This window comes from Miniopterus schreibersii (assembly GCF_964146895.1).
Source record: "Miniopterus schreibersii genome assembly, chromosome: 15".
NCBI lineage: Eukaryota > Metazoa > Chordata > Mammalia > Chiroptera > Miniopteridae > Miniopterus > Miniopterus schreibersii.
Genome location: NC_138115.1, coordinates 30294725 through 30315120, shown reverse-complemented (window position 1 = coordinate 30315120; position 20396 = coordinate 30294725). Strand labels below are relative to the sequence as shown.

The 20396-nt window shown below is 51.6% G+C and overlaps 1 protein-coding gene across 1 annotated transcript in view; it reads right to left on the bottom strand.

Moving 5' to 3' along the window:
- The window catches only part of RAB6B (RAB6B, member RAS oncogene family), a 46174-nt gene that overhangs the window by 5815 nt on the left and 19963 nt on the right, over positions 1-20396 (bottom strand). The window contains exons 2-7 of the mRNA XM_081159349.1: positions 15793-15851; positions 6582-6635; positions 6276-6381; positions 4691-4802; positions 3542-3635; positions 615-681 (exon numbers count right to left, since the gene is read on the bottom strand). Coding sequence (XP_081015475.1) covers positions 615-681; positions 3542-3635; positions 4691-4802; positions 6276-6381; positions 6582-6635; positions 15793-15851 — 492 coding nt within the window. The remainder of the gene's footprint in view (positions 1-614; positions 682-3541; positions 3636-4690; positions 4803-6275; positions 6382-6581; positions 6636-15792; positions 15852-20396) is intronic.

The window sequence follows — 20396 nt, the reverse complement described above, 5'->3', positions numbered from 1 at the left end:
CACAATAAACAACTGCCTTCTTTCTAATTGGGCAAATCAGACAACCTGTCTGAACCTCAATTTCAGCTTCTGGGTGTTGCTTGCGGTTTAGGGTGGACCATGTGAGTGGCGTGTTGACCCTGTCCCACAAGCGGTGGGGAGCTCCGGGGCTGTGCAGGGCTGGGCCGAGGAAGCAGGAGGGAGGAGGCATCTGCTGTCTCATGTAGAGTAGGCTGAACCATGTTGAAATCAGATCCGAGTGTAGAGAAAGAAACCCTCCCTACAGTGGAGATTCTACTTGTACCCATGAAATACAGGTCGATGTTCACTGTAAATAAGGGCATTGTCACTATTTCTCACTCCCTGCCTTACACTATCACTCCACACGCATCCCTCTGGTATCCCCACCCTGTTTGGGAAGTAAAAGCTTAGGTGGTTTGAGCCGGATGGGTCTTAAAGACCTTGGAGTCCAGTCTCATCCCTGCACAGAGCCCCCCACACCACACCCTTCAGCAGGGAAGGCTGGGCTGGGGGCAAGGCCAGTGCTCGTCCGCTGCTCTGCAGTGGTGAGTAACTAGATGGGTCAATTGCTTCTTCAGCACATCTTTCACTCATTCATCAAAGAAAAAGGATACTCCCTTCTTTGCTTTTCTCCTGGACATTCTCCATTCCAGGCAGAGCCGACGCTACACGTCGGAAGAGCTGGAGAGAGGGGAGATGCAGCATGAGCCCCCTGTCCTCTGCCCGCCTTTCCCTCCTGCTCCCTCTGTGTCTCCACCCTCTCGCCTCTACTCTTCCTGACCTTGGGCTTTACTATCCTGCCTGTCCCACGGACCGTGTCCTGGAGAGCAGGGCTGCATCGACTTTGCTCTCCCCAATCCCAGCGCTTCTCACCCAGCAGGCTGGCCAGAGGGTCACAAGGAGCTGAGCATGGGTCATGGTGACTAAAAGGGACCTACCTCAGTGCAGATCATGATCTAGACCCCAGGAGACAAGCCCTGAGGAGGGCTTCTGTCCCACTGCCCACATAGGGACCAGGTGTGGGGAACCAACTTCCCACCTGCCCTAGAAACCAATGACGTTCTCCTGCAAGTTCATGGGCATGGAGGCTGCTGGGCACTGGAGCCAGGGCCACACAGTCACAGCAGAGAGAGACTTTTCTGAGAGAACAACACAGGAGTGTGAAGGTAATATTGTGGGTTTGTTTGGGTATGGGTGTGTGATGTGTATACTGTGTGGAGTATGCGTGTGTGGTGTCTGTGTGTGTGACCCTATATAAGTGTGTGGGGGACTGTGTGTGCAGTGTGCATGTGCACGTGGGTTTTTGTGCATGTAAGTGTGTAAGTGTGCATGGGAAGAAATGTGTGTGAGGTGTGTGTGCTGGGGCAGGGGTGCACAGGGGTGTCAGGTAGGTGCTGGAAGACATGGAACCCAGGAGGTGACATTAAGTACAGAACAGAAGTACAAGGCACCAGAAGATTCTGAAGACTCCTCCCTCTCCCCACAAACACCAACTGCAGGAACTCGGTGGGCTCTGGGCTTGTAAGTTCTCTGCTTTAGCTCTCTGAGGACAGGGCGAGTCTTATTCATGGTTTCATCCACAGCCCAGCCTTATTGGAGCACCCAGGCTTGACGAGGGCCCTATGGGAGCACCCAGGGCCGAAGGCAATGAGAGCCTGAGTGTTTGTGAAGTCACTGGTCAGTCTGCCTGCCAGTGTGGGGCCCCGTGGGCAGGCTGCAGACAGGGCTCCGGAGTGGGGCAGGCAGAACCAGGCAAGGGTGCAGAGGGCCTGGGTCACTCCTCCTGAGCTTTCCTTCCTGGCCTTGCCCCAGGTAGCCCTGCTCCATCTGTCTAAACATCAAAATGGTCACAGCTTCTGCCAACGGCCAAGCTGACAGTTAGAAGGCAGCTCTTGGGGGTCACATGGGGGTCTCTGAGAGTAGATATGATCATGTTTAGGGTCTAGGAGTCTGCACTGCATGGAGACTCCTATGAACCAGACAGAGTTTCAATTGACCACACTGAACTCCACTCAGACCATTATGTGGCTTCTAGAGCATTCTAGGAAGGGAGCAGCATCTCCCTGACCCTACCACTAGTGCAGGGCTACCTGCCCTTTGCTTCCCTGGCCCCATGACTTTCCATTAGGGTGCAAAGAGCAGCAGCCCAATGTCTCCTGTATGCCTCAGGGATGGGTAGCTCCCTCCTGCAGGAGCTGCCACAGCAGCCCCAGCCTTACACTGAAGGAGGCTGGGAAGGCGTTGAGAGCGAATGGAGCCATACTGCAGTCACTCTAATTGGGGGGACACTGAGTCCTGGACCTTGGGGATCCCACTTTGTCTCTTCTACTCCTCTGCCACCTTCCCCACTGCCACTGGCACTGTCCAGGTGGCATGAGTCTTCACTGTATCCAGGCCAAGTGCTGCATGAGCAGCTTGTCTAGAGTTCCTAGGCACCAATGGGAGCCGCAGGCAGAAGTGATACCCCAGCCAAGCCATGCTCCTCACTCAGTATCGCCTCCCCAAGCCACAGGCACCCCTCCTGCCACACCTTTACTCATGCTGTGCCCCTTGCCTGGGATGCCCTCCCTCCTCGTCACCTCTCCAAGTCCTCTCCTTCTTGGAGGCGGGGGCTCCTAACCTTGTGTGAACCACAGACCCCTCTGGCAGTCTGGTGACACCTACACACTCCTAAGCGTGTGACATCAATTCCACAGGAGAATAAAGAAAACCACTTAGTATGGAAATACACTTCTAAAATCTTTAAAGATACACACTGGTTCAACAGCAAGAGCTGGCAGTGTGTGTAAGAACCTCTGTGATACTGAAGTAGTGATGGGTGTCAAGTTCAAGATACCAAAACACTGTAAGGTGATAAAAACACAGCTGTGATCTCTGTGATAAAGCCACAGGGGCTGCTGCCGTGACAGTCTCGCTGCCTACATTCATTGCTGAAGGTTAACAACACTAAAGAGCACTTAGATGTTAGTGCCGATAAAGCTGTAGTTTTTCCAACCCTAGTCTGTTGACCTGCTGAATTGCATCTTCGGATTCCTTGGGTTCTATGGACCCTCTATGGCTCCTCTGATGATTCTGCTTCACCAGGCCTGTCGCCTGAGAGCTCCAGGGCACCACGGGTGGGCTCCTTTCTCCAAGCCTGCCTGGCCCTCCAACCCCTGAGCTCTTGCCAAGCACAAGGCATGAACCCCTGCACCCACATCCATAGTCAGGTAAGACCCTAGGGAAACGATGCTTCTCTCAGCCACCTGGAAGTGGGTGACTGGACACTCACACACGTGCTACAGGGGTCATGTGGCTGGCTGCTGTACAGTGCCTCATGATGACATTCTCCGGACACCCCCTTCCCTCTCGCATGAGTTACTACCTCTGGGGGGAAGCTCACTCCTCATGAGGTGGGTTTCTGGGCGCTGACTGGCTGCCCCAACCCAGTCACTAGCCCACTGGGTAGAGGCAGGACAGAGCCCGAGGCTGACCATGCCGGAAGCCGCATGTGGGCCCCGCGGCCAAGCAGGGCCAGGGCTCAGCGCCAGGTGCACCCTACCTGCTTCACGTTGTAGCCGGTCTTCGCGCTGGTCTCGATGAACATGACGCTCAGCTCTTTGGCACGCTGCTCCCCCTCCTCAATGGTTATCTGCCTGCAGGTGAGGGGAGAGGCGACATCAAGTTAGTAGAGAAACAGCCCCTGGGAGAGACTGAGGGAGCAGCCTGAGATGAGGGGGTTTGCCCAGCAGGGCTGGGGAGCTGACCAGGATGCAGGGGGCACAGGGCACAGCCGGGCACACAAGCCCCTTCTCTACTCCCTCTGTAGTATCTTCCCATTGAAGAGCAGGCCCTGGGGCAGGCCCATACCAGCCTTTCCTAACAGTCACCACTGCCAGAGATTACATCTGTAAAGTGTTTCAAGCCACATACCACCTCTGGATGGTTTCATCAGTCCCATTTTCCAAATGAGAACACTGAGGTTAAAAATGACTGCCCAAGTCACCTACTTAATAAAGGAGCTAGGTTTTGGGCCCCATTTTCTTCACTTGAGAAGAGGATTCTGATAAGTAAGCTCTAATTCAGATAATTCCTTAAGTGGTCAGAGTGTATTTCAGGAAGCCCACAGTCCATGACCTGCCACTTTATCTAACCAAATTGGGTCCCATGAGATAAGTGGACAAATGTATGTACGTGGCCCCTAAGTCAGCCCTGTGCCCTGGAGCTGCCTCTTCAGAGAAAGTGTCACACCTAGACACAGTGCCAGACCAGACAATCTGAGGTTAGCACACGGGCCCAGGACCTTCATACTCACACCCACAATGGTGTGGGCATTTCACTGGGACAGAGACACAAAGCACAAGCAGAAGTCAACAGGAGCCCAAGAGATTGCTGTGCCTGCAGCTATTGGTTGTAGCCAGATCCCAGGCCACACAATGCTGGGCTGGGCCAGGTGCACGGGGCTCCATGCAGACCATGCACGGAGGAGTGCCCATGAAATGCCCCTGACAGCAGTGTGAGGTGGGGTGACACGGGCAGGGACCTACCGGGGGCTTTCAAAGCCTCCAGCAACCCGACAGGACCTTTCCCAGATGCATGGAACAGGCCAAACAGAGAGGGTGCTTACTACGCATGCATCCCAGAACTCCTTGTCCCAGAGGAGCTGCAGAGGTGTGGCGGGTGGGCTCAGCCTGCCAGCCCCTGCACCTACCTCTTGTCCGCCAGGTCTGTCTTGTTGCCCACCAGCATGATGATAACATCACTGCCCCTCTCCGTCCTGACGTCATCGATCCACTTAGAGGTCTGCTGGAAGGAGTTGAGGTCTGGAGGTGGAAAGTGGGGATAGAACTGGGAGTGAGATCCAGCTCCCCCTGTGGAAGGGGAAAGGTGGGAGGGAGCAGGAGGGATGGGCAGCATGCACCCCTCAGACACCCGGGAGGGGCTCCGGGCCTTCCACAGGACGCGCATGTGTGTTTGTGGAGCTGCTGCCCCAGGGTCCTGGAGAGCCCCTTGCACTGCTGAGCCACCCTCTGGGGGAAAGAAGTCACCCATCTGGAAGGTCAGTGTCATGATTTCCTACATGGACTAGTGGTTCTAGAGACCCATCTGAGAGTCAGACCTGACTTTGGAGGCTCAGGGCAGAGTGAAAATGGGCGCACTGGGCTCGGCTGTGCTTGGAAACAGTGGAGGGGGTGGGGGCACAGCAGCCCCTAGGGAAGGACGGCCTACAGAGCGGACTCTTACCAAAGGGAGCTCAGGGGAGCTCAGGGGGCTCGGGAAAGGCCAGAGGGGATTCCAAAAAGGACCCTAGGGTCTCCAAATAAGAGGAGGGGGAAGGCAGGCCCAGGAACAGAAAAAACAGGAGCTCAAGGCCATTTCAGGGCAACTCTCTCCTCAGGCAGAAGAGGTCAAAGACCTCGAAGAGGAGCAGTCACAGGGCAATGCCCCACCTCAGCAGCCTGCACACCCAAGGGGAGGCACAGTGGCCTGTTTCCCGCAGCCTGATCTCTCTTCTGCTCCATGTCAGGCTGCATGAGACCAGCTCCCCCCTACGCTCAGAATGGCGGGGAGCCTGTGTCAGGGAGAAGGGTGGAAAGAGGGGTGGGCAGAGCCAGGGGCAGCAGGCTGGGGCAGTGCCCTGGGTGTCCTCCCACCTTAGATGTGACCGCAGCCCACGAGCTTCCCAGGTGTGTTCCACTACACCTCCCTGGGCAGTGGCACCTGGTAGAGGGGGGCTGACCCCCAGCCCCATGAGCCTCCTTCAGGGCTGTGCAGTCACTCTCAGGGACTGAAGAGCCACAGTGTGTGAGAAGTGAAGCCACCCACAGATCTCCCAGACCTGCTCAGTCCCCCCCTTCCCAGGGAGCCCAGTGAGGAGCTGGGATGCCAGCTCACAAAACCACAGCTGCTGGGTCAAGTTGGACCAGGGACCAGCGTCTTCTCCCACCTTGACACACATGCACACAGAAGTTGCTCTGTGGGGTCTTTCTGGCAGCCAGGGCCAGCGAGGGTGCAGAGGGACTGGAAGCAGGGCCAGCCTTGAGAGCATCTCTGCTCACTTCCAAAGGCCCCTGCTCTGAGCAGGACCAACCTGCACACCCATGACTGTCGCAGGAGGGCCTGGGAAGGTGGCATTCAAAGGCAACTCAGCCCCCACCCTCGAGCACCGGCCTTACTGCATTCAGAGGATAAGCGTGTGCACACACACACACAGGCTGCAGCCTGGCTGGGGCTCCACTTGGGTCCTGGAGCCCCTGTGAGCCACCTTCCCTCTGACCCCCAGGACCCACACTTACTTGTGATGTCGTACACCACCACGGCCACCGTGGAGTCCCGGATGTAGCTGGGGATCAGGCTGCGGAACCTTTCCTGGCCCGCTGTGTCCCAGAGCTGCAGCCGCACCTGCAGGGAGGGCAGGGGGTCAGCAGGGGCAGCGAGGTCCACATGGTGGGATCGGGGCTGGGGTGAGGTCCTGGTTCTGTGATGCTGGCACTGCCAGCTCTGGGGCAGGCGCTGGCTCTCAGTGGCTCCCAGCTAAGAGTCCAGGTGATACGCCCAAAGGAGCCCCACCTCTCCTCCCAGTTCTAAAGTCAGGCTCTCACCGTACGATCTTCCAAGTACATGGTTTTTGACAAGAAGTCAATTCCAATGGTTGCCTGTTAGAGAAAAGCACAGAAAGGTCAAAACTGAAAGGCCTCAGGCAAAGGGGCTAAAGCTCAGTAATCCAGGTGGTGACAGCCAGAAAAATGGGGGACACTCATGTCAAGCTTGGGGTGGGTCCTGCTCTGTTGTCCCTGGTCCTCACCCTCTCAACAGTGAACCTTCTCACCCCTCTCAGAGGAAGTGAGTCTGAGCTAAATCAGGTGAGGTCAGGGTTTTTAGGGAGTGATATAAAAGGGAGGGAGATGAGAGTGCTGGGTGAGAAGGCTTCCCCAGGAACAAGGCCAGAGGGCAAGCTCTGGAAGAATGAACATCATCTCAGGGCTTGAGATTACTAAGGGAAAAACCAACAGAGATCTAGGGTAGTAAGCAACCCTTCAAAAAAAAACCCCAAAACTAGCTACATGTAATTTAATTGCCTATTAAAATAAAACTCAGTACAGTTCAGAGGAAAGTAAGAGAATCCAAGAATCTCTACAACTTACTATTCACAATCTCCCCTACACAATAAAATAGGATTAGACACGTAAAGAAGCAGGAAATTCAAGCCATAATTAAGAGAGCAACTCAATAGAAACAGACCCCAGATGACCCAGATATTGGATTAGCAGACAGGACTTTAAAATAACTGATATAAATGTTAAAATATAAAGGAAAAGATGAATATGGTGGGTTTCAAGAAATACAGGAAAATGCTAAAAAAAAAAAAAAGGTAGTCTTAACACTAAAAAATATAATACCTAAAACAAAAATACATTGAATTCAACAGGAACCAGGACACTGTCAAGGAAAGGTCAGTGAACTTGAAGACGGCAAAAGAAATCGTTCAAACTGAAGTACAGAGAGAAAAAAAGATGAAATAAAAGTGAACACAGGACCAAGAACTTCTAGGACAATATCAAGTCATCTGATATTGATGCAATTAGATTGTTATAAAAAGAAGAGAAACAAAATCAGCCAAAATTTTTTTTGAAAAAACACTGATCAAAAATTTCCCCAATTTGATTAGAAACACCAACCCATAGTTCCAAGAAGCTCAGTGAACCTAAAACAAGATAAATACAAAGAAAACCACACCCAAGCATGTCATAGTCAAATTGCTAAAAAAACAAAACAAACAGAAAGCCTTACTAGCAGCAGGAAATAAAAAAAACACATTATATACAAGGAAACAATGATGAGAATGATAATTGATTTCTCATCAGAACAATTCAGGACAGATGACAAGGGAACGAATCTTTAAAGTTCCAAAAGAAACAATAACCATCACGTCAACCTAGAATTCCATAGCCAGTGAAAATTTCCTTCAACAATGAAGGCAAAATGAAAACATTTTCAGATAAGGGAAAGCTGTGATAATTTGTAACCAGTGGGCCCTCATTACAGGACATGCTTTAGACTGAAGGGAAATTTTACAGATGGAAATTTGAATCTTTAAAGAAGGAATATAAAAGCACCAGAAATGGTAAATGTATGGGTAAATACAAGAACACGTGACTTGTCCTTGATCACCTCCTGCTTCCATCCATATCAGCAATAGTTCATAACATCCTCCCCTCTGTTTCGCCCCTGCTACATCCTCAGCACAAATCACTCCCAGAGGATGACCTCAAATCCTACCTTACAATAGGAGGTGTGAATCACTTCAATTCCTTGGTTTTACGCTCTGATATAATAACAGTGGTAACCACTGTAACAATGACTAAACATCTGGGTACTTACAGTTTGCCAGCTATTGTGCTAAGTGCTTTACATGCACTATTTAATTCTGACAAGCTATGTTAGGGGTTATGTTCGTTAGTATTTATATGTCACTGGTAAGAAAACTGAGTACCAGAGATGTTGAGTTACTTTCCTAGAGTCAACGCTGGAAGGGGCGGAGTCAGGATTTAAAAGATATTTGCAAAGTTGTCTACATGTGCCCAGCCTTATCCCCACATCCCTCCAGGCTTTGAGTATGTGCTCCTTCTCCTGTTCAAAGCAAGTCTCTCCTTTTTTCTTTTCTTTTTCTTTTAAATATATCTTTATTGATTTCAGAAAGAGGAAGGGAGAGGAAGAGAGAGAGAGAAACATCAATGATGAGTCATTGATCTGCTGCCTCCTGCACGCCCCCTACTGGGGATCGAGCCCACAACTCGGGCATGTGCCTTGACCGGGGACCGGGAATCGAACCACGATCTCCTGGATCCTTGGTCGATGCTCAACCACTGAGCCATGCCTGGCTGGGTTCTCCTTTTTTCTTGAATATGGCTTTTACTTCCTATATCTAGTAATTTTGAGTTATATCCTACATGTTGTGATTAAGACTATGGATTTCTGTTTGTTCCTTTGGAAGAGTATTGGTTGAACTGTGATCAAGTGTTTCTGGAAAAGGCTGCATATTCTAGCCCCTAGTGGAGAGTTATAATACACACTAGTATAGTAAAGGCTATGAGAAGTCCTGCACTGAAGAAACATGAACAATTTCATGTAACCCAATGTTTCCCAAGTTTCTCTGCCCTGGGGATCTTTGTGCTTATAATTCCTATTAACATCCTAGTGTTCCCAGAACTTCAGTAAAGGTTGACCCTCAAAGAGGTGGGTTCTAAAGGAGACCAAATCTCTCTTCTAGCTTGCCTTGGAGTCTTGGTCAAAGCATTCATTCTTTGCACTTCATTTCCACTTATGAGGTATAGGGTAAATTATTCTTGCTAGTAACTATGCCACAGGGATGTAAAGAGGGTATCAAGACAAATGAGCAGCAGGCTTGACTTTGGGGACTCTCCTGCCAGTCCACGATCCCCACGGTCCTCCCCTCCACCCCTTAGCAGTGCTGCATGAGCCTCTTGTATTGACCGATGCCCCTCAGAGGAGGCTGGGCTGCACTCTGCTGTGATTAGATTGCCCCAAACCTAGCCATGCTTATTTATTCCTTTAATATCATGTTTGCAAACTGTACTGCTTATGAAAAACGGCAGGCACTTCATTTTATACAAAACCTGAGGAACGTAACAAGCACAGATTTCACGGCCACATCCACATTTATCTTCTGAAGGTGGTATTAACAGTGTCAACAGGGGCTCAGGCACATAGAGCAGACAGTACATTACACGCCTCCCTCTGCACAAAAGCTTCCATTGGCCCAGCGGATCCCCGAGGAAAGAGATGTTCCCTGAGGCACTTGTTGAAATCTTTGCTATGTACATTTATTATGAAATATATTTTGCATCCACATTCTGACAAGACACAGTAATAAAGTCTGCAGTGGAAATTTGCATGGTAATTTGCATAAATTGACTCAAGACTCCCTTCTCAGGAAGAGAAATCATGAAAAGGAGTGTATGTGTGTCTTTTTTGTAGCCTTGGCCAGGCCTTGGCCATGGCTGGGGAAGCATCCCTAAGTGGCAGAAAGCAGCTGGGCCTGACAAGCCCTTCACAATGAAACTGCTGTTTGTGCTCCACACCACCAACCATTAGATGAGAGTATCAGGGTAAAGTCATGCAAATTAGCATGCAAATGAGGTTGGCAAACTTAAGGATTCAGACTGGCAAGTGGGTGCTGTGGGGAAGGAGACAGCGGCCTCTGGCAAACATGCTAGGCAGGGTCTATCCTTGCCAGCAGCTATGGGCTCTGGAGGAGGGGATGCTAGGTATGAGGCCAAGGCACAGGTACCTAGATTCTTTCAAATAACTCAGCTTCAAAGTCTACACAGTCCTGAGGCCACTTTCCCCTTAGTGGAGAGTGGCTTGTGCTAGTCAACAGTCAATGAAATATTTACTGATTGCTTTTATTTCCTGTGATCTGAAACATCAACTAAACAATATGCACCTTCCAACATTAAATAAAGGGTTACATTTCATCAAAGTCAGTCAATCCCTTCAAAAGCCACAGATGCCCAGGGATGTATGGCCCAAAGTTCCCTGAGAGGGTCACATGTGGATCCAAGTGCACAAGCCCTGTCCTTAATAATTAGGGCAAAAGATGCTCCAGGTGGTGGACTTTTGAGGTTGTCCAAGAGCTACCTGAGTACAACCTAAAAAGTGAATTAGGAAGGATTACTAAAATGCATGGCAGAGAATTACATCATGGGTCCATTTAACTTATGAAATGCAGCAGGTCATACCAGGGACTCACCCATGATCCAACTCACCCATTATCCACTGGCAACCTCTTACTCCCTTGCTTGCCTAGAGACTGTAAAAGTGAAATTCTGCTTTCCTAGCCTCCCTAGAGGCTAAGGGTGATGATGTGACCCAGTTCTGGCCAATAAGACGTTAGCCGCAGCCTGCTGGAGGGAGAGGGCATTCTAGGGAAGCTCTTGCTTCCTTTTTCTGCCTTGGATGCAGAGGTGCTGTCTGGAGCTGCAACAGCCAGCCTTCGTGAAGAGAACCCATACAGCAAACAGGCGGAGCAGAATGAGAGCAAGGGCCTGGGCTCCGATGGCATCACTGCACAGCTGTGCCAGCTCAGCTCTCACCACAACTCCCTGCACCTGGGAAACCAAAGCCTTGTTTTGTTTAAGCCACCGTTAGTCAGCTTTCTGTACAGGTGACCATATTCCTAATTTGTATGTGCTCATCAGAAGAAGGGAGGGAGGGCAGAGGAGAGGAGGGGGGAAGAGAAAAGGTGTCTGAGCAAGGGCAGGTCTGCCCTCCACCCTGGTCCAGGTAACATCTACAGGGAGCACTTGGATAAATGGCAGTGCCCGAGTGAGTCTGAGGGCAGGGTCATCTCACCAAGCGGATTGACATTTGGGGGCATTCCACCCTGGGCCCTGTGCACTGACTCGCTGCTTGTCTAACTGTACCTCCTCTTCACGGCAAAGCCCCAGGCCCCTCCCAAGCCCATCAGAGGGGCCCCTCTCTCCTGGCTCTCCCTCCACTGCTGCGAGCTCTGTGAAGGCTCATTCATCTCCTTCCAGTGGCTCATTGACAAAAGGTGCTCAGCATCTTATTTCCAAAGGCCCCACCCCTTTCTTGTTCCCTGGCCCCAGCATTAGGGGGGACCAGAGGCCAGTGTGCATGAGTGTGGGTGTGTTCAAGGAGGATTGACCCATACGCAGATCCCTTTCCTCACTGAACCCCTCTTTAGCCCGCCAGCAAAGGCAGTGCAGGGGCATTTTAGGTATGAGGCTTGGCTGCCCAAGCCTGGCAACCCCCAGACGAGCTGCCCGAGTCTGGCTGGACAAGTATTAGTAAAACTTGCTGCCCCAGAAAGAGTTTAGAGCATCAAACCCCACACAGGACAAAGCGCCGCTCTCCACAACACCAGGATCCTCGCAATTTCCCATCTGGAGCCCCTGGGCTGTGGCCCAGCAAACCCCACACAGGACAAAGCGCCGCTCTCCACAACACCAGGATCCTCGCAATTTCCCATCTGGAGCCCCTGGGCTGTGGCCCAGCGGGAGCCCAGCTCCTCTGAAAGGCAACACCCTACTGTTGCACTGTCGGGTTGAATCATTAGGGGTGGAGACAGACACTGGCCTGGGGGATGCAGCGCAGAGGGATGGGCCACAGAGTCAATGACCAAGCCTCAGTGAACCTATTTACTTTATTAAATCAACTCACAATGTTTCACAAAGAAAGGGGTGATCATATTGTAAAACCTCGTGAGAACAAAAGACATGCTACAGAGACATGTCCTGGGGAAATGGCTTCCCAGGTTGGATGCAGCTCGAGAAGGGCTGGGGGGTGGGGGGGGCAGGGTGGAGGAGCCCGGGGGGAGGGGGGGAGGGGGCTGGGAGCCTAGAAGGGTCCATGCTGGAAGGTGAGGTGGGTGCAGACCATTCTGAGGCCTAGGCCAGAAAGTCTGGTCCCCAATGGGATTAGACTGGGAGGTGCCAGGGCCCAGTAGTGGGCTGAAGAGTGCCCCCCCCCCCCAATTCTGTCCACCTGGAACCTCAGAATGTGAACTTTCTGGAAAAAGGATCTTTGTGGATGTAACCAGTTAAGAGTGTTCTGATGAAAAATCATCCTGGATTTAGGAGAGGCCCCTAAATCCGATGACTGGTGTCCTTATGAGTAGAGAGAGGGACACACAGAGACACGAGAGAAGGCCATGAGAAGACGGACGCGGCTGTCAGAGCTACGCAGCGCCACCCGGAGGAACGCCCGCAGCCCCAGACGCTGGGAGCGGCAAGGACGAATTCCCTCCTGGAGCCTTTGGAGGAAATGTGACTCTGCCACATCTTGACTCCACACTTCTAGTCTCCAGAATTGTGAAAAGATCATTTCTGCTGTTTTACACCCCTCAGTTTGTGGTAATTTGTTATGGCGGCCCTAGGAAACTAATACAGACCTGAAAGTTAGAGAGGAAAGCCTGGGGGCAGAGCAGTCAGATTGCCAAAGGGTGAGAGCTCCTCAGGATACCCCTCTGCTGGTGAAGGCTGGGGGAGGGGGGCCTCAGCATCATGTTCCCTTCCCAAAGGCTCCCTGGGACCCCAGAAGTGCCCCAGTGCAGGAAAGCTTCACTGTCCAGAAACTGGGGGGCAGCTGGGTAAGTTCTAGCAGGCCAGCACCTCTCCCAGGGGCAGCCCATTAGGCTGGTTTCCTAACTTGTGCTGTGGTGGGGGGTGGTTAAGAGTAGTCACCGTGCTGGGGGGCAACTAGGAACATCCCCCAGAGCCCTTGGCGATCTCGGCTACTTCCCAAATGTCTCCACCACCTTGTTAAGAAAAACAAACAAAATAACATTTCCCCCTTTCCATCTCCAGAGAATTCATTAAGATGAGCCTGCAGGTATGCACAGAATTGGAGCCCTGGCCTCCTAGCCTAATTACCATTTTAAAGTATAGGGAAAGAAATTCTACCTGCTGCTGCTGGGAAAAGAAAAAAAAGTCAGCAAAGCCTGCATTGGGGAAGGCACTTACTTCCCCCTGGGCTTTTTCCCCTTCTCACCACATTGACCTAGGACCTCTGTGGCCTCTCAGTCTGGTGGGGTCTAAAAACAAGGCAGACAGGGCTGATCTCCAAGTCACTCTGATCTCCGAGGCACTTGGCACCAGCTGTGGCCAAGCCGTGTACTGGGCCCACGAATGCAGAGCCCAGCCTGGAGCCAGAGCACATAGGAGTTCCTGTGGAGTCAGGATGCTAAATGAGCCCCTAACGTGGTTTCTTAACATGCTGGGGGAGAGAAAGCCATGGAGGGGGTAGAACACAGGCAAACATGTGCTCTGAGCTTTGATGAGTCAGAAGAACATTTCACAGCAGAGAAGGAAGAGCATTCCAGCAGAGGCATTCCACGAGCCAAGGTGGAGAAGTGTCACTGTGTGGGGGGAAGCAAGCAGGCAGGGGGCCGGGGGATATGGGACAAGCAGTGAACAATGGAAGTTAACACTGGAGAGAGAGGTGGGCTCAGATTTTGAGGGACTGAGACAACATGGGGAGGAGTTGATCCACGCCAATGAGGACCACTGCAAAGGTCCTAAGTCACCATTACCATCCACCACAGCCAAGAACACCAGCCAGCCAGAATCTCACTGTGTTCAACGGAACACCAACAAGAGGCATTATAAATATCTTGATATTCAATAACATCAAGTCATTGAAATAATATATGTGAGATCTCTCTCTCTCCCTTCTTCTCTCTCTCACACACATACACACACAGAACAAGTGAGCACTAAGTCAGACTCCAGAAGTGAGGTCTGTTAGACTGAAATCCCAAATGCTGACAGATACGGCAGGACTCCCCTTTGGGGATGCGAGGCTTCTGGTAAGGCTGTAGCGCTGCAAAGCCCGGGCCTGGAGAGCACGCAACAAAAACAGTGGCTGAGATCACCATCCCGAAGCTGGCGCCCAGGGCTGTGCACATCACAGAGAGCCCTCTCCCAGGGCCTCATGTTCTGACCCTTCCGTCAATTCTTACCAAGTCCACTAGTTACCTGGCATTTCAGATGACTGCAGAGGAAAAGCAGGAAATTAGACAGAGGCAGACAGAGGGGCTATATATGGGGCAAAGATGATGACTGGTCCAGAGGAAGGCTCAGACTGAGGAGAAGACACGGAACTGTAATTGATAGTGGGCTGTGCTCTGAATCCTTAGTCAGTCCAGGAAGGCAGAGGGACCATCCTCAGTGTGTTCTATAAATATTTCTCCTCTGAGCACTAGGTCACAAAAAGATTCCATGACCAGATACATTGGGGAGATCCTGTACACTACACCCCTCTTTCAGCACAAAACCATACATTGATGCAATAAAGGCCCTGAGAAGTCCTGCAGTAGGTAAGTTGATTTACTTTTGTTCACCTGTATTCCCTAAATCTATGCAAGGAGTAAACCTTCCTGCCTGCCTTTTTTTCTCAAATAACACCTACCAACATCCCTTGGAACTAGTACTTCACAGAACCCACTGGCCTAGAAAAATCCATTATTATTTGTCTGTTTTGAGAAAGAAAATATCCTTTTTCTTAAAAATAGCTGAAATGATTAAATTTGGTGGCTTTTTGCAAAAAGCTATAGTTGCAGGGAAAATTCACTTCATTTGTACAAACCTCTTACTGACCAGTGGTGCCAGGGAAGTGAAATGTTACTGACCCCCAAGATCTCAGCCTTTGGGCCACCTGGAGCCACCTCTGGGATATTGGTTGACATCAGACCACTCTGAGAGTGAGGAGCCAGAGGTCACTCCATCCAGCCTCCTGCCCACATAGAGCAGTACAAGCCCATCACATCAGCCTCTCCAGGGAAGAAAGTGCCTCAGCAACCGTGTGTGTGTGTGTGTGTGTGTGTGTGATGTGCGTGCACACAAGTGCATGAGGTCCAGCAAATATAACCATGCTCGAGGAGCAAGTTCCTCTACTGCTCTTTCACCTCCATTATTTTGTACCTTGTCCATCCCCCAGGTGATGACTCACCCAAGTAACCAAACACTGTAATGGTTAGACCTGCCCACGGGCAGCAGGACCACACAGACTGAAATGAGCCCTTTCTCTACTGGAAAACGCGTCCTGTGCCGAGGCTTGGACGTCCAGAAGGGCTCAGGGTCATTAGTGGACTGGGGCCAGCGCACAAATGGGCAGCTCCTTCAAGGCAAAACACACACCCTGGGCCCTGGGAACATCCTACTCTCATCTCAGGGTTAGCAAGGCTGAGAGAGACCAGCATGGTCTGCAGGCAACTGTCATGGCTACAGACGCCATGTGGTGGGGCGACAGGGGCACCCAGGACCTCACCTGGTACGTATTGTCGAAGCTGTCGTACATGAACCTCGTGATCAGAGACGTCTTCCCGACTGTAAAACAACAAGAAGAGAGGAGTTCAGCCATGTTTACTCTAAACAATTTCACATGATGAAAACAAAAAAGCCCAAAGGAAAAGATGAGACTTGGAAACAGAAGTGAAAGGCAAACCCAGAGCAAGGCGGCTGAGTCTACACTGGGTGGGCTGCAGGGGACTTCTCGCCAGGCACCAAGGAGGAGGCCTGTCCGTGCCCTGTGAATTCTCACCACCCAACTCCAGGCCTTTGACCCACAAAAGCCTAACTGACACAAGAGCCACATATGAAGAATCAGAGCAAGTGGGTGCAAGAGAGATGCTCCTCCCACCCTGGTCCACGTTCACCTGGAACTATTGCCTCGTCATTGGTCAGGCTGGGATGGAGGCATGCTGTCTAGTTCCCCTTCATTCAGCCTGGAGACTGCTGAGGAAGTGGCTTTCTAAGGAACCAGGAGACAGGGGAAGTAAATGGGACATTCCCCAGTGTCTCTCATGGGCAGGACTATTATTTTGTAGAGTGTACGTGACTGTCTAGCTCCTTGCAGGGCATTTGGCATCCCCAGACCTCACTGGGTAAGTTCCAGCAGGATCCTGTCATTGTGACAACCTTGAATCCCAGGCCCCCCCCCACCCGTATTTACAAATGCCCTCTAAGTGGCAGGAACACCCAACTGAGAACCACTGCTATGGCTAAGAGAACCAGAAGTCTCTTGGGAATCCCATGAGTAACACTAATTTCCCTAACTGCAGGGTTTGGCTTCTGACCCAACTGTGCGCAGGTCCCCTGGGGCTTGGCAGTGGCAGAAATGCCTATCGTGACATTTCCATCATCTGGAGGGGAGGAAGGGAATAAAGGAACATCTGTTAGGTCAGGCCTGGCATGGAGTGCTTCTCTACACTGTCCCACCAAGTCTGCCATGGCCCTGGCTCATAGTCCCTTCTGCTCTGGGCTGCCAGGAACAGAAAAACCTGGTGGGAAAGCCTGAGAGTTCTCGATTCTGCCTCTCCCCGATTCTCGGACAGTATGTCCACAGGCTCAGCCTGGTGCGGTGGCTGGTCACTGCCTGCATGGACCAGGGCAGCCCACAGGGGCTCCTCTGCAGAAGTCCTTCCCCAGTTCCGAAGCCTCGGTGGTGCAACATATAACAGACAAGGGCGACAGCCACCGCATGACAGCCAACATTTGTAACAAAGAGAATTGTCTTCTAGCCAGAAGGAACGCCTGACAGACCGTGTTTGGGGCAAATTTAGGTGGCTCCATCTTTGACCTGGAATTGGTCAGCTGGATTCAAATCCTAGCTGGAGTGCTTTTAGCTGCGTCATTCTGAGGTGGTCCCTACCCCTCTGGACCTCAATGCCTCATTTAAAAATAAGCATAACATCAAAGACTTCAAAGGGCAGTAGTAGAAATGAAATAAGGTTATTCAAGTGCCGGCCACACAGGAAATGCTTAAACTGGAAGGAGGTGGGTAGCAGGTAACAGAGAGCTGATATCACCACCACTATTGTACTGACCTTGCCTGTCATTTCTCTTCATTTGGCTGTTCCTAATCTGTATCCTTTATAATAAAACTGTAACTCTAAGTAGAGCACTTTCCTAAGTTGTATGAGTTGTTCTGGAGAATTATGGAACCTGAGGAGGGTCATGGGAGAGCACTCAGATTTGTAGCCAGTTGGTCAGAAGTGTGGTGTCCCTGGGAACCCCACTTGTGGCTGGCATCTGAAGTGGGGGGCAGTCTTGTTAGGGACTGTATTCTTACACTGCGGAGTCTGATGCCAACTCTGGGTGGGTAGTGCCAGGAAAGACTGCAGTGCCCCAGCTGCTGTCAGAATAGTCACATTTCTGGAAGAACATCTCTGGGGTGAGCAGTAATGCACCCAAGGTCTCCTAATTTTACCTGAAAACTGTCCTTTGAAAAGCTCTTGATGGGCAGTTAATCTGCAAAGTACTTTCCAATTGGTGTAAATCTCCCCTTAAATTTCATATGAATGTGGGAAGTGGGGGCTCCCCATACAGAAAGGCCTGGCTGGAAATTGCTAAGGGGACCCTGAAGTAAAAAGTGGAGCAAAACTGAGCCAGTAAGAGGCAGACAAAGTTGGAGGAAGCACAGCTTCCTCATTTTCCAAGAAGACAGTGGAAAGGTACAGCCTTCTCCTTGGAAAAAAGGCATGGCAAGGCCCACTGATAACTTCCCTAGGTAGTGACACTCCACATCCTGCTCCACGGGGACAAGGGACAAGCATGAGGAGAAGGGAGCAGGGTGAGGAGAAGGCAGAAGACACCAGGTTCTTTTCTCCCAACAGGTTCTTCCCCAGGGCAGCTGAGCAGACAGGCAGGAGAGACGGTGGAATCACAAAAAGGAACAGGAGGTTCATGGAGTAGCTGAGAACTCAGAAATCCCCACAAGGGTTTCTAATGCTGAGTCGCCCCTTCTTGGGACACCAGGCACTGGCAGTGGATTAGTACTGGCTCTCAGGGTAGGAGAAAACCCCAAGAAAATAAGTTGCTTATTGGGACTGTGCAGGCAGGAGGAGCAGGTGTGGAGGCCTGGCCGCAGCCAATATTTTCTAAGCATTCCCACAAAATCCATCATAGGCAACACGTGTGTTTAGAGCATGTTCCAGGCACACGCCAGGGGCTGTGCCAGGTGGATTTACATGACAGGAGTAGAGCAGAGGAGACGGGACACCTGCTGCCTGAAGCTTGCAGGATCCCATGCTCACAGCCACACTGTGCTGAGCCCTTAGCACTGACCTGTTTGGTCCTCTGCTCTCAAGCAGGTATTCATGTCATCCCTATTTCATACAAGGGGAAATGAGTTGACAGCTACCCGCCCAGGGCCAGAGCTGAGTGGGGCCCGGGTGAGGTAGCCTGACCAGGAACTGAGCTCCTATTTCTGACCCTTTTTGGCATCTTTGAGTCAAACTGGGTGTCAGGGTCCTGCCAGTTCATTATTGTCATCACTGTGGATATCATGGAGTCCCAGGAACAGCCCCTGCCAAGCTGAGGCACCTTTTCCTTAGGACCAGCTGCAGGGGAGGGCCTCTCAGGGGTAGTGCTTAACTCAGTCTGGAAGGTCAGACACTGGAAACTGAGGTGCCCTGTGGGGCACAAGGAGGGCTCACAAAGCGAGGGTGGGCAGGTTTGAACACCTGGGGCCCAGCACTCCAATTAAGCCCTGCACTAGATGACCATGACCAGATCATTACTGATTTGCTGCAAAAGGGCATTTATTCTTCCTCTCGGGGCGTTATTCTCACTGCTCAGAGCAGAGGCCCTCTTCTTCCCTGCCTCAGGGCTTCCCCAACACCACCCAACCCTCTTCCCAAGGCTGCCAGGATAACGTGGCTCAGACCCTTTTTGAACTTGTCAGCTCGGCCTCCGGCTTAGACCCGCCGACGGCTCATCCTTCCTGGGCCTATATCCACACTCTTCATTGCAGGCGCGTGGGTGGTGTGGCCTCTTCCAGCCCCCAACTGAACAAGTGTGACTGCAGGACCTCCAGCCTGACCCCTGACCCCAGGGCTCCAGGGCAGAGCTCACGAGTGTGCAGGGACTGGGCAGCTCTCAGAGGAAAGCCTGGGCAACCCTGTCCGACATGAACGCAGGAAAGCTGTCTTCCACCCCGTCTCTGGGAGGCTTCTTAGGCCCTGAGACAGAGCTGATGAAAGGAGCCCCTTGGGAACATCACTGCCCAGGCTCTACCCTGGCATCATATAAAGGAGCTGAGCTGGTAAAAGGGTGGCCTGTGCCAAGCTCCTCTCCCCTCTAAAGGGCTGCTGCCCCTTCCTGACCCCATACCTGAGTAGGAGGTACAAGAACCTGGAAATGGTGAGCTTGCACAGCCCACCTACTGGCCACTCACTCCCCCAGTCTCACCAGGACAGCAGCAGGAGAGCTGGAGCCGGCACCTGATTGGGCTGTAGCCAAGGGGGCAGTGGCATCCAAGGCGGACCGGGAAAGGCACATGGGAGGGGCAGCAGACACTCCCCTGAGGTCCCCCCTGCCCTCCCACCAGCCCCTGCAGCCTCTGAGAGTGTATCCTCTGCACATGGCTCTGTTTTCAAGGTCACACTGTCCGGAATCCCATCTAACAACAGTCTGAGACACCAGTCCGGCAAAGTGGGGCTTTTTCTGAAGGCAAAGATTCTGCTCTACTGGCAGGATTTTATTAAAAATAAGCAGCCAAATTATTATCGAGCTGTGTGTTGTTGTTTTTTAATCTCATCTCGGCTCTTGGCTCAGCAATAGTCCTGTAATCTTCTGGTAGTTTAATGCCATATGATTAAGCAGAGAGAGATGCATTTTCATTTCAACCAAACGAGGGTGGGAAAATTCATTACTGAGTATTTACCAGGAACCTCTAGAAAGCAGGAATGGGAACTCTCTACAGGGCTTCTTCTTAGTGCTGGACAAGAAATTCAGTGCTCTACGTAGGGTTCCTCATTTGACCCTCATCACGATCCAGTGAGTGAGTTATTCTGCCCATGTCGCAGAGCTGGTCAGCAGTGCAGCTGGCACACAGACCCAGATCTGATGCCAAAGGCCACGCCTCGTGCA